Below are 13,225 nucleotides of genomic sequence, written 5' to 3'. Positions count from 1 at the left end.
AGTTGAAGCAATTAAATGGGATCATTTAATATCAGTTTAAGAATATACCGGAGCAGAAGAAAGTTTTGAACACGAGGAAAATCGGCGACACCGCCCTCTGCAATTTACATCAAAATTTGAATAATATTTTAATTTCCCACCCTAAGAAAATCACGAATATTGAATTTCAGCCACGTATCAGTTTTGTTCCGAACTTTATTTAAATAGTCTAAAAATAATATTTAACTTGTTCACAATGTAGTTTGGTTATGTTCAACTTCTGGATATAAGGAAATTCGGTTAAAGCTCAATATTGTTCGATAAAGAATGGATAGTTCCGTTATGTAGCCTTAACTATGGAAAACCCTGTATATGAAAATAAGTGTTACGATTATGGCCTTGTATATGTTGATTTTGTGTCGAAAATATACAATTGAAAATAAAAATTGAACGGTTCGAGCGATATTTTGAAAAGGTACTACCAAATTTTGTGTGAGATATGTTAAGCCATCTAGCCGCTTATACTATAGTTGTAGTATCGCATCGTTACCTGATTCCAACCTATGTGAAAAGGAATGAAACTTTTTATAGCTCAAGGGCGACTAAAGTTCATCAAAAACATATATATTATGTCAGTAAAAGCACAATACCCTTATCGAAAAATCAATACACGAGTATCGATAACGTAAGGTAAGAATTTTTAACGTGAACTGTGCTTATTTATTCAATGGTACATTGATAAAATTTGATATGAAAGATAATATGATAACGTTAAACTTGTCCGCACAATCACAATTTGGCCCAGCGATAGAAATAATAATAATGCATAAATTGAAATTTTCCGTGAGGAATAGATAAGCAGACAATACGCAGATTGACAAGAGAACATTGAATGTGGCAATTAGTTTGAAAATATTCAAATCGTTTTCTATGGAAACGAGAAACTCTAAAATGAAAGTAATAGAAATTCCAACAGCCGTATTTTTATGTTTGAGGAATCTCTGGTTGACGGAAACGGCCCCATTTTTTTGTAACACTCAGAATAACAAATTTTTACATTAGACTTAACTGAACTACAGTGGATCACAAAAATATTCGGACACCTACTAGAATTCGTTTATTATAGGATTTAATAGACTGTGTACTGAACGGGAAAGAAAAATTTAATTGCCAATAAATAGATTCAATCTTACATACTAATATTTAATAAATTCATAAACAAAAAAAACATATACAACAAGATAAATAATAACAAATCTGTTTAAATAACATTTTTATCAAATCACAAAAATATTCGGACACCGATTTAAACATGACAAAAAACGGTAATTGTTGCAATTATTCTAAAAATTAATATTTCGTATGACCTCCATTTTGGTTCCGAACCCTTTGCAATCGGCATGGCATAGAAGAAATTGATTTTTTTATAAATTGTGTATCAATTTTAAGCCATTCTTCAGTTAATACTCTTTTTAATGTTTCTTTATTTGTAATCTGATGTTGTCGAATTTGAACGTCTAATTGATGCCACACATTCTTAATAGGGTTGAGATCCGGAGATTGCGGTGGTGTTTTTATCACATTTGGACAATTATACAACAACCATTGTTTCACTATTCGAGCACTGTGCTTAGGATCATTGTCTTGATAAAATTTAAACCGATCCAGTAATTCCATTTTTTCAGCACTTTTTTTTAAAGATTTTGCTTTAATAAGTTAAGGTAATATATCTTATCCATTCCCTCAATAAAAACTAATTCGCCCACACCTTGCGATGATGTACACACCCAAACCATTACAGAACCTCCTCCGTGTTCAATCGTGGGACATAAATTGTTGTTATTTAGCTCAGTATTTGCTTTTCTCCAGACCATTTGCCTACCATCCGATCCGAAAATATTAAATTTAGATTCATCGCAAAAAATAACGTTATTCCAGAAGTCCTCATCCTTAGAAATGTGTTCAATGGCAAATTCAAATCTAACTTTTTGATTTTTCTTACTTAACCAGGGCTTTTTCCTGGCTACACGACCATGAAAACCATGATCACGAATACATCTTCGAATGGTCTCCGTTGACACTTTTTTTTCATGAAATTTTTCCGTTTCTATTTGCAACTTAAGGGCACTCATTTTAGGATTTTCTCTCACTTTGCGCATAATAAGTCGGTAATCTTGTTCGTTAAGAATTCGTGGACGGCCTGATTGCTTCAATGGCATAATTCGATCTTCATTTTTATACTTCGATATTATGTCTCCTACCGAGCTTTGATCTAGATTTACCATAGCACCTATTTTTTGGTATGAATAACCTTTTTCATAATTGAAAATCACTAACTGTCTAATTTCGAAACTAATGTTCTTATTTGCGATACGACCCATTTTTCAGATGATAATAAATTGCACTTCGATAGCATACTATATGGATGTGTACGAAAGTGATTCATGATATAAAAATGTATTAGATAACAGTAAAGAAACTATTGCCTTGCAACCAGGTAAACAGCGTCTGAATATCTTTGTGATATTAAAAATATGCGATAATTTTCTAATTTCATAATTTTCTTTCGATTTCGATGGCTTTATTTGAAAATTAAGGTCATTTTGTGGTAGGAAAAATATCTTAGAAATTCATTATTGAATATTTTTTGTCTAATTCTTTTAAACATCCATTTAAAACGGTAAGTATTAGGGGTACAAATAAGTTTCCGCCGTTTTCTATAAAAAAATTGGAATTAATTGTGAAAGAACGGGATATTACGTTTTATTCAAAGTATTGCCCATCAACGGCCACTACTTTTTCCCATCTTTCTGGCAGCATTCGGATACCACGGCGAAAAAACTCTTCATCTTTTGAAGCTATCCATGAATCGACCCAATTTTTGGTATCTTCATATGATGTAAAGCGCTGCTCAGACAGACCGTGTGCCATTGATCGAAACAAGTGGTAGTCGGATGGGGCAAGGTCTGGTGAATATGGCGGGTGGGGTAGGACTTCCCAATTAAGTGTTTCCAAATAGGTTTTAACCGGTGCCGCAACATGCGGACGAGCATTATCATGTAGGAGAATAATCTTGTCATGTCTAGAGTAGTAATGAGCGCGTTTTTCCTTGAGTGCTCGGCTCAATCTCATTAATTGTGTTCGGTAGAGAGTTCCAGTAATAGTTTCGCTCGATTTGAGCAACTCATAATATACAACACCAAGTTGATCCCACCAAATACACAACATTAGTTTTTTTCCATGAATATTTGATTTGGCTACTGATGTTGAAACATGGCCAGGTGGACCCCATGATTTCTTCTTCTTTGGGTTATCATAATGGATCCATTTTTCATCCCCAGTGACTACACGATGCAAAAAACCCTTTGTTTTATGCCTGGCAAGCAGCATTTCACTCATGCAAAATCGGCGTTCGACGTCTCTGGGTTTCAGTTCATAAGGAACCCAATTCCCTTGTTTTTGAATAATTCCCAACATTTTTAAACGATGTGAAATTGCTTGTTGCGTCACTTCTAATGTAAGTGCAAGTTCTTTTTGTGTTTGAGACGAATCTTCCTCCAATAACACTTCCAATTCCGTATCTTCGTACGTTTTCGGCCTTCCACTGCGTCCTTTGTCTTCCACGTTAAACTCACCGTTTTTAAACTTGTGAAACCACTCACGACAACTTCTCTCACTCAAAGCAGCCTCACCATATGCTTCTACAAGCAATCGATGCGCCTCAGCTGCAGATTTCTTCACATTAAAGAAGTAAATCAAAAGTTCCCGCAAATGACGCTTATTCGGCACAAAACTTGACATTTTTGCAAGAAAAAAAAATGTGATGCTGATACGAAACCACTAATACTTCTAGGTTATGTTGTTACTAGTTGATCAAACTTGCGATAGTAAGATTTACATCTAGCAATTTCAGCATAACCTTCTGGTGGGACCATGCTTTGTTAAACGGCGGAAACTTATTTGTACCCCTAATATAATTAATTAAATTTGCTGTCCGAATATTTTTGTGATCCACTGTATATGACTTAGACAGGTATGATTAGCGTTACAATCACGCGAATCTATGACGTGATAGGTCAATTGCATTCGGCCGTCGTCTATGCGTCATTGCCACACGAGTTGATGTGGACAATTAAGACAACTCGAGGAAACATTATTATTTTATGCACAAATGGATCGAAACTATTCGTTTACATATTTTAATTTCCGTTACGAAATCAATTAGTTTACAACCAGGGGGCGTAGTATTATGTTTACAGTTCGTCACTAGCGGCGCCGGGCCGTAAGGTTGCAATAACGCCCGACGCTCTTGCCAACGGACTGTAAAGTAATAATAATTGTACGTACCACGGACCGAAAGAACTATTACGACTTTGACCGATTAAAAATTCCCCCCTAGGGCCTCACACTTCGGCCAGAGACGCGATCTTCTTGTTTCAGCCCTATACACGTAAATAACTATTTCCGTAAGACAATTATCTGAGAAGTCTTCACTTAACAACAGTGTACGCAAGAGTACCCTAAACATCTACGGTGTAAAACTTCAGACAATACATTATCGCTTGTAAGCTTGAGAAAAACCTACATTCCTTAATTCCTAAACGAAAGTGAACAATAGGCAACGCTCTCTTTGAGCATGTTAAATTAATTCCATTAAGGACTAGTTTTCAATCAACAGTTAAGTAGAGGACATTCACCACAACAGCGTTAAGAACAAAATTACATTACGGTTTGCCTTTTATTCTCTAAATACCATTTAGCGGATCAGCTAACCGATTCTGAGAGTGACTAAAAGATCTTTCTTTATTCATTTACATGATTCGCCATGGAATTGCGGACTACGTGCAAAAATATGAAATTATCGAAAATATTCGTAAAACTGGCCTAAATTACTTTTTACTTATCCCACGAGGAAGAAAGGATCCTTCGTGAGAGGTGAGGCGTGTCGGCCATCATGCCGTATTTCCACTGCCTTCAAAAGAAGTTTGCGTTCTAATAAAGAGAAACGATCGACCTATTTAGCACAAGCCCACTTCTAACCCCCTGCTAGTTGGACTTTCTAAATAGGGATTCCCTGACGCTCTAAGTTCTCCGGGGTGGTTTTAGAAAGAAGGGATTTTTTCCCGACCGCGGCCTCTGCGGTCCTGATCAAAAATATGCTCAAAGCAGCTCTCCTGAGGGGAATCGAGCTTCAGACGCTCTCTAAGAGCTTCTCCTCGCCTTTGGTATATTAAACACAAACGACGATTTTTAGACTCTTTTCTTGACTAAGGCCCCAAATTTAGGGCTAAACAGGCTCTAAGTGGGAGAACATCGGGACAAGAGAACAGGAATATTGGGAGTAACATAGAGCCTGTTAACGGCAATGAGAATGATGCGGGTAAAACCGAGCGCGGTGCCATCGGCGGGTGAAAGTCAGTATAAGAATGTCCGATTTCCAATTAATTTATTCTTAAAATGCCATTATCGTTAGAGACAGTTTATGTATTATTAAATTATAATTTATTGTCACGCGGGCCAGCAGATGCTTTCTAAGCCGAGACGTTAAAGAGTGCCTGTATTAAAATACAAGTTTCATAACACGGCACGGCACATTGGCGCACACGCAAAAAGTAATAATACTCTACGTTTTTCTGCCAGGATTACAAGGTCGAAGAAAGGCCCTTTTACATTTGTTCTCACTTGATGAACCCACTACACGTATTTGTCTCCAGTAGAGTCCTGTAGATTTTTCCAACTTCTCCCTTTTCTGCGGCAGACCCACAGAAACAACTGATACGATTCAGCAGTAAGTAACCAAAAATGTTAAATGTAAACTTTTACCATCCAAATACACATACAACACGTGTCCAATTGCGCCAAGTTGAACATTTGGCAAGACAAGTTGAATAAATAATGTTGAGTTTTGTTATTTAAGTGATATTCACTAAGCGTACAGCTGGTTATTACATTGAAGATCGGTGACGTAATATTCCGAGGAAACATTTCCACCCCCTGTTTTTGCGAAGGATCAGGATAGCAGCGTCGCGCATGGGCCTAAACCGAGCACCGGTCGCAACCCCCGGCAACAATTTCACCCTTAAAGCTTTCAGACCTTCGCGATTTGGCGCTGAAACGTCCATACGAAATAGGGGTGGAAGGATGCACGATCGGGGGCGCAGAACTGCGTGAGCGCAGTCGATCGTGTCGAGGGCAGAGTTGTCTTAATGTTGGAAGTTGGAGGGATAAAATAAAATAACGTGAATGTTTGGGCAAAAATCGCAAAGGGTCGTGTTAATTTGAAAAGTGGATGGATGGTTTCGTATCATATCAGATTTACTTGTTTAATTTTTTAGTGTGACACCACCAGATTCTGTGACAATTAGATATAAAACAATATACAGGGTGTCCTCGAATTACGTGGCCAAAATAATACCGCAGATTGTTTGAGTGAAAATAAGTCGATTTAACTAAACTTCCCTCAGTCCAAAAGTTGATAATTATGGAGCTACAGGGTGTTAAAGTTGAAAAAAAAATCACATTTTCTTTAATATCTTTCGATTTCTTTGAGTTAATTTCACGAAATTTCATATTTGAGGGTGTTTTAGGATACGAAATTCAAATTTATTAACGATTTAGTTGTTTCTTCTAGGGGACGCCACAAGCGACCATTAGGACACATTTAAATCTCTGTAACTTTTTCGTGCCACGGTGTATATTATTTTGGTATTTAAAAACCTTTTTCCCTACCTTTTATACTTAGAAAAGGTATACTTTATTGACGTCGCTAGAAGCAACGGTTTTGGAGAAAAATGCATCTAAGCCTGATGATGCATGCAAATTACCTTAAAATTATTTTCCGTTAAAAAAAATTAAGTTTTTCAAAAATAATTATTAGTAAAGGTATAACAATAAGTTTTCAAAATCAGATATTATTTTGACTATTACAACGGCAAAGTCCATAAACTAACAGCATATCCACCATTTCAGAATAAGTGAATTTATTGGCCATACTTTTGGATATTTACAGGAACAAGAAGCGAAACTGACAAGAAAAACTGAGGGCTAAATAAAAAAACTGACATTTGAGAAACAAATTCAAGTGTTAAAATGTCAATTAAAAACATAGCCAACTGAGTTATTTACTTAAAAGCGCCAACGCAAATATGCAGCGCATTAGAATTATGCGTTTTTCTCCAAAACCGTTGCTTCTAGCGACGTCAATAAAGTATACCTTTTCTAAGTATAAAAGGTAGGGAAAAAGGTTTTTAAATACCAAAATAATATACACCGTGGCACGAAAAAGTTACAGAGATTTAAATGTGTCCTAATGGTCGCTTGTGGCGCCCCCTAGAAGAAACAACTAAATCGTTAATAAATTTGAATTTCGTATCCTAAAACACCCTCAAATATGAAATTTCGTGAAATTAACTCAAAGAAATCGAAAGATATTAAAGAAAATGTGATTTTTTTTTCAACTTTAACACCCTGTAGCTCCATAATTATCAACTTTTGGACTGAGGGAAGTTTAGTTAAATCGACTTATTTTCACTCAAACAATCTGCGGTATTATTTTGGCCACGTAATTCGAGGACACCCTGTATAGTCCAATTTGCAGTTTTATTATCAAGGAGCTAATTACTCCTAAATATTAATCGGCGTAGTCTGGTTTAGAAATAATGCGGGCTTATGAGGGAGCCTCACGGTGTTTGAGGCTAAAGTCTAAAATGCATTAGGTAATTCGTTTATTATTAAAACAAGATTCGGGACAGAAAACAATCTACCTGAAACGGAAATCAGTTCGTTTCTGCAAGTTGAAACCGTAAAAAGAAATTTAATCTTACAAGACTTCGTCAGGGATGTGCACTTGGAACCTTCCGCACCTTAAACGAAAATCATACTCTTAGACCGCCGAACGACCAGACATGAGACCGTGTGATTGCGCGTTCTCCATTTAGGAAAAAAAGAAGCCATAGAACAGCAATTCCGAACAATCACCGCTACTCAAAATCTCCAAAAGCGAGGTTGCTCAATCGAAAAAAGTGAGGAATGTGCAAAAGAATTCATATGACTTCATATTTTGATTTTTTTTTTTTAATAAGACTAACGTAAATGGCATCGCGGTAAATCAAACTTCTCGGTTAACATTTACTTAGAGCTGGTATATTACCGACGTTTCGACCAAAGTTAAGGCGTTCCTCAAGGCCGAAATTCCCGCAGTTTACCAAGTGCAAGGCTGTTTTAATGTTGCCTTAAACCTTAAGATTGATTGACAAGATACAATAACCGGATAAGTACAACACGTAATGTAATTTATTATTAGTACCTCCATTTTTGACTTTCTATACGTTTTTTACGCTGTATCTTCTTCCACACAACATTTTTCTGTTCTAAGGTTTGAATTTTTTTTTTATTACGTTAAAGGCCGCATTAGAGACAGCCTCTGCCAATGACATTGCCGCAGCATTTCAGGTCTAAGTTTCGTCCATAATATTTATTTTTTCCACTTCATTTGAGATTAAACAAGCCTATAAAGGGGCAAATTACCATTTGAAACCACCTAAGCTAATGGCTTTAGGGCAGTCTTATAGACCCCGAGCTTCTGCAATATTTAATTGTTCCTGTTTAATTCGAGAGTAAGTAGAGAAGTTCAACAGGCGATTCTAAAACAATAAAGAAAAGCGAACCTAGGAAACTTTCAATATTATATTTTTTTGCAAATTCTTATTTACCACAGGAAACACCCTACACCAATGACTTTTGAGTAATTTTATAGACCCAAGTTTCATCTACAATATCTCTTACTACAAATCTTAATTACCAGTACACTTATGGAATTTGAATGTTACATTACGTCTTGAAATGCGTCAATAGAATTCACAACGGTAACTTGAAGCGAAAGCATTTCAAAGCATTGATGCAAACAACCTGGAAAAATCTCCAAGACCAAATTGATAGTGTGTTAATGTTAATTCGAAATGAACATCAAACTCAAGAGTCAACATCAATGCAAAAGAAAGCAGTAACGAGACCAAATATCGACACTAACCAGGCATAAAACAAGTCTTTTTGCTGAAATGATGACGAGGAAGAGGTAACCGAATACTTTATTGAAAGTTGATATAGTCATATTTTTGTACTTTACACATCACAGAACAAACTTCTCATGTGTTACAACGATTATTTTTATGCGAAGGTTTAGGGTGTCTCACCAATGAATAGCACTGTACACCACTCAATCTTTAAAAAATTCTAAGGTTTAACTTAATTAAATTTTTGTACATACAAACTTCGATTAAGTCTCCTTTCACTTCAAAAATATAGAGCAATAATATTTGAAACTTTTCATTTTCCAACGCCCGATAATACTCCATTCCATCATCTATAAGGACGCAGGAAAAACGCCACTTTCCCAACTAATCATACTTCTTCACCTTAACGTACCTTCTGCCCAATTAGCGAGTTAACAACTTTCACTTAAACCCATTTTCCATAGAAACCAAGAATCGGATACGCACTTGTATTATATTCAATTATTGCCCGCATATTAATAATTTAGAACTTAAATGGAATCAAATCAATCGACTTTACTAATGATACCAAATACGAACCACATTAAAAAACCAATTACTCAAGCGATTACTTACCTAGTTCTGAAATAATCGTGGTAAGCGGTCTGGCCCTGTCTATAGCTATGGTGTCAACATCCAGACAAGCCTCGTAAAAATGCTTCATCTTCCACGTCACTGTTCCAGGACGCAGGGGTAATTCCAGTGTGGAAATTACGTTCCTGATTTTCTCCAGTTCTATTCAAAGTTCAAAGTGGCAAATTTAAGAAATACAAAATTTCCCTGGCATGACAAGGCTAAATGCGAATATTTTATTTTTGGTTATTTAGAAAGTATCTAGCGAGTTATAAAATCTTCATTTTTTTTACCAATATGCTCTTTAGAAATGTTCATAAGAGACATGCCGAAGTCAAATTTCGTTAGTCACTTCAAAAATAATTTCAAAAAATGGAAAATTATGTTATTGCAGTAATTTGATACTCCGATCCCTAAAGAACTGGCACCTCGACTCACCATTGAGTACTAACATTTCCTTCTGATTCCAAACGGGCCGTTCAAGGGGGGTGGCGGTTTTGTCGTATTGGGAACAGACTGCCTGCCAAAGATTCGAGCAGGGTGACACTAAAGGATCGAGGTTTTCTTGTATCTGGAGCAAATGGGAAACTTTCCATATCACTATCATTCTTTCCTCTATATTTATTTTGAATTCAACCGTGAATCAGGGGTTGTGGTTGAATTTCATTTTTTGTTTTTATCAAGTAGATTATTAATTCAGACATAAAACTCTCATAATTTTTAACACTTATTTATGTTTTCTTATCCATTCTGAATATCCTTCAACTGAGCTTTATATTTTCTATATAAAAGAGTTAGGACGAAATTAGCTAAACTTTTTTTTTGTTTAACTCATTATTTTATCATTTTGTAGCCAACAGACTTTGGATTTTGTTTAACATTAATGGAAATGTCAGAAGGTATTTTGTTTCAATGTGACGGTTCTTGATTAACAAATATAAAAAAAATAAAATCTAATCAAAATAGAAATAATTAACACTTATTGCAGGTTTAGGTTGCTTCCAACAGGGAATATTATTAATAATATTGAAAATTTTCATCTTCAACCAATAGATTCCTTGACAAGATTTATGTTAAATGTCAAATGAGATTAAAAACCTACTTCCAGTAAATAAATCATAATAATATGAATTTAATAGGTAAAATTTAGATAGGTTTGTCTAGTGTATAACTCCTTTGTTATTAGAGAAACTAAAGTGAACCAAAAAACAAAATGTCAGAAAAAATGTGCGTTGTATGTGATTTAAAATGCGGTATTTTGTACACGATAGAATAATCTAGAGAAAAACCCCAAAATTTTTGAAAAAAGTACTGAATGGTTATTTTACCCACATCATATACATGATACTGGACTTTTACTCAAATGTAACTATGTACATACGTGATGGGAGTCTTAAACCATAAGCTTAAGTTAAACGAAATAATTACTAAAGTCTAATGTAAGTAATGTAAAGAAAGACTAAAATAAGAATAATGAATTTGGAAGTTATTGATTTTCAAAGTTATGGCATATTTTTAGTGACTCATTCATTTTCTGCAGGAGTTTATAGGTCAATCAAAACATAATACATAAACGCTATATTTTTGAATATTGTTTTGTTAATATTTAAATTTCACAATTTTCTGCACCCATTACATCTGAAATTTCGTTAAATCTATATCTTCTCCCATTTCCCACATTCCCATACTGACCCTTCTTATTCCTCATACCTATTAGAGACTTAATGAAACACCTAAGTAATTAAGTAAGTTAAAAATATCAGAAGAAACATATCTTATTAAAGATTTCCAACCCAGAAAATAATTACAAGAAAAAAGTTACATTGTAGCGCCAACTTTTCCTCTAGTTTTTCCAAGTAGTGTAACTTTGAAATAAGTATCATGTCAATTCTTATGTATACTATTTTGCTTTTGATGAGAAAATATGCCACTTCTCCAGATTATTATTAAAATTTAGTCGAAACCAAAGGCAAAGCCAAATATTTACTTTATGAAGATAAACCGTTTCTATTTTAAATAAAACTGTAGGACACTTTCAATCCTATTCTATTTTACTGGTGCTGTTATGTTCAAGGCAAATACGAGCAGGGAAACCAGCTCATCATAATGACACTATTATAACTTTTAATATTGAATTATGCCTAGTCATAACATTTGTGTGTGCAACATTAATAAATTCCCAACATTAGTTGAGCTTACTAACACATGTTGCATTAAAGGCAAATCAAATAAACAATACATCTAATCCAACTAAGTCTGATACTCTGATTTTCCAACTTCATTGCTCCATTCATAGTCATAAATCTGTTTGCATCTATTGTTATTGTCAAAAATTACCTTTAGTATTATGAATTAGTGATATTATTAAGCTGGATAATCCCAGCCTTTCACTTAATAGATTGTTATCCTCATTGTTATAGTTACCTGTGAGGCTGCCCTTAAACATGCAGGGTTCCGGCATAAACCATATCCAAAAATATGGGGCACCCTCGGCCAAGCCACTGTAAGGCCCAATATCACAAGAATGAAAACTGCACATAAGGCCACTAAAGAACCAAAGACCAAGACCCATTTTCTTGACAAACCTGTCCTGAGTTGCAAGTTCAAAATGCACTTTTCATGAAGAGGGGTCTTCTTTGGTTTCGAATCATTCAACTGATTTAAACAAGGGTCTATTTCAGTGTTACCAGTACTATCCACTTTGGAATCATCTAGTTGGCAATTTTTAGCCAATGTAGAACCATTATTTTTTAGGGTTTCAGGGTCAATTGAGAGAGCCTCTTTGGTGGACATTGTGGGGTATATTACAGAAGAAGTTATGACATGTTTTTTGTACTGAAGGATAAATCTAAGTAGAGATTCTCAGATCATTTATTGAAATTAAACCTTAATCGCATGAGAGTTGAGCTTATAAGGTATTCGGCCATATAAAAATGCGGGTCAGACAGGCTGTAAAAGACTGAAAACCACCTGTGTAAAGGTGAGTAACCTGTTGATTGTCCGCTGGTAGAGGCCGGTAGGAGCCAAATAAATTGACGAAAATAATGAAATAAACTAACGACTTAGTTGTCGATACAAGCGCCGTAATAACACAAGAGATACCACTTAGTTCTGCCCCGTTCTCAGTCTTCCCTAAAAGATTATCTTTTCGGCCCCAAACTCGAAAACTTTCACTCACAACATTCGCAGTCCGACAACGATTGCGGTCACTTTGAGATGGCTTTTTGAGAGGCCACGTCTAAGGGAAAGTCCAATTCGGTAAGAATATATTTCAATTTTGCCGCTTTCAGAAACCCTATTTAATAGCACTTTAACACAACGGAAGTTAGAAAACTCAACGAGCTACTGGATATGCGATCCAGTCTTCCCGTCAACCGTCGAAGTTTGAAGTTGAAGCTATAAAAAAACAAAACAAAAACAGTTGAAAGAGGACCCAACGGGATTCGCCGATTAGAGGCCGAATTGCCCCGATTGATTCTAAAATCGCTCAGGTGCATCACTTATAGGCAACCACAAATACCTCTTGCAGCTTTACCAAGAAATAACTTACAATTTAAAGTGAAAATCAAATAATTTTGTGTCTCTTCTGTTATAAAAATAAAAAGCCGCAAATTATTATCTGA

At 35.3% G+C, this 13,225-nt stretch overlaps 1 protein-coding gene across 1 annotated transcript in view; it reads right to left on the bottom strand.

The window, feature by feature from the left end:
- The window catches only part of goe (gone early), a 36,778-nt gene extending 23,791 nt beyond the window's left edge, over positions 1–12,987 (bottom strand). Inside the window, exons 1-3 of the mRNA XM_066283901.1 lie at positions 12,027–12,987; positions 10,041–10,173; positions 9,606–9,764 (exon numbers count right to left, since the gene is read on the bottom strand). Coding sequence (XP_066139998.1) covers positions 9,606–9,764; positions 10,041–10,173; positions 12,027–12,395 — 661 coding nt within the window. The 5' untranslated portion in view covers positions 12,396–12,987. The remainder of the gene's footprint in view (positions 1–9,605; positions 9,765–10,040; positions 10,174–12,026) is intronic.
- Between the last annotated feature and the right edge of the window lie 238 nt (positions 12,988–13,225).

This window comes from Euwallacea fornicatus, chromosome 7 (genome assembly GCF_040115645.1).
Source record: "Euwallacea fornicatus isolate EFF26 chromosome 7, ASM4011564v1, whole genome shotgun sequence".
NCBI lineage: Eukaryota > Metazoa > Arthropoda > Insecta > Coleoptera > Curculionidae > Euwallacea > Euwallacea fornicatus.
Note: the sequence above shows the minus strand (reverse complement) of the source record. Positions and strands in the feature narration are given on the sequence as shown.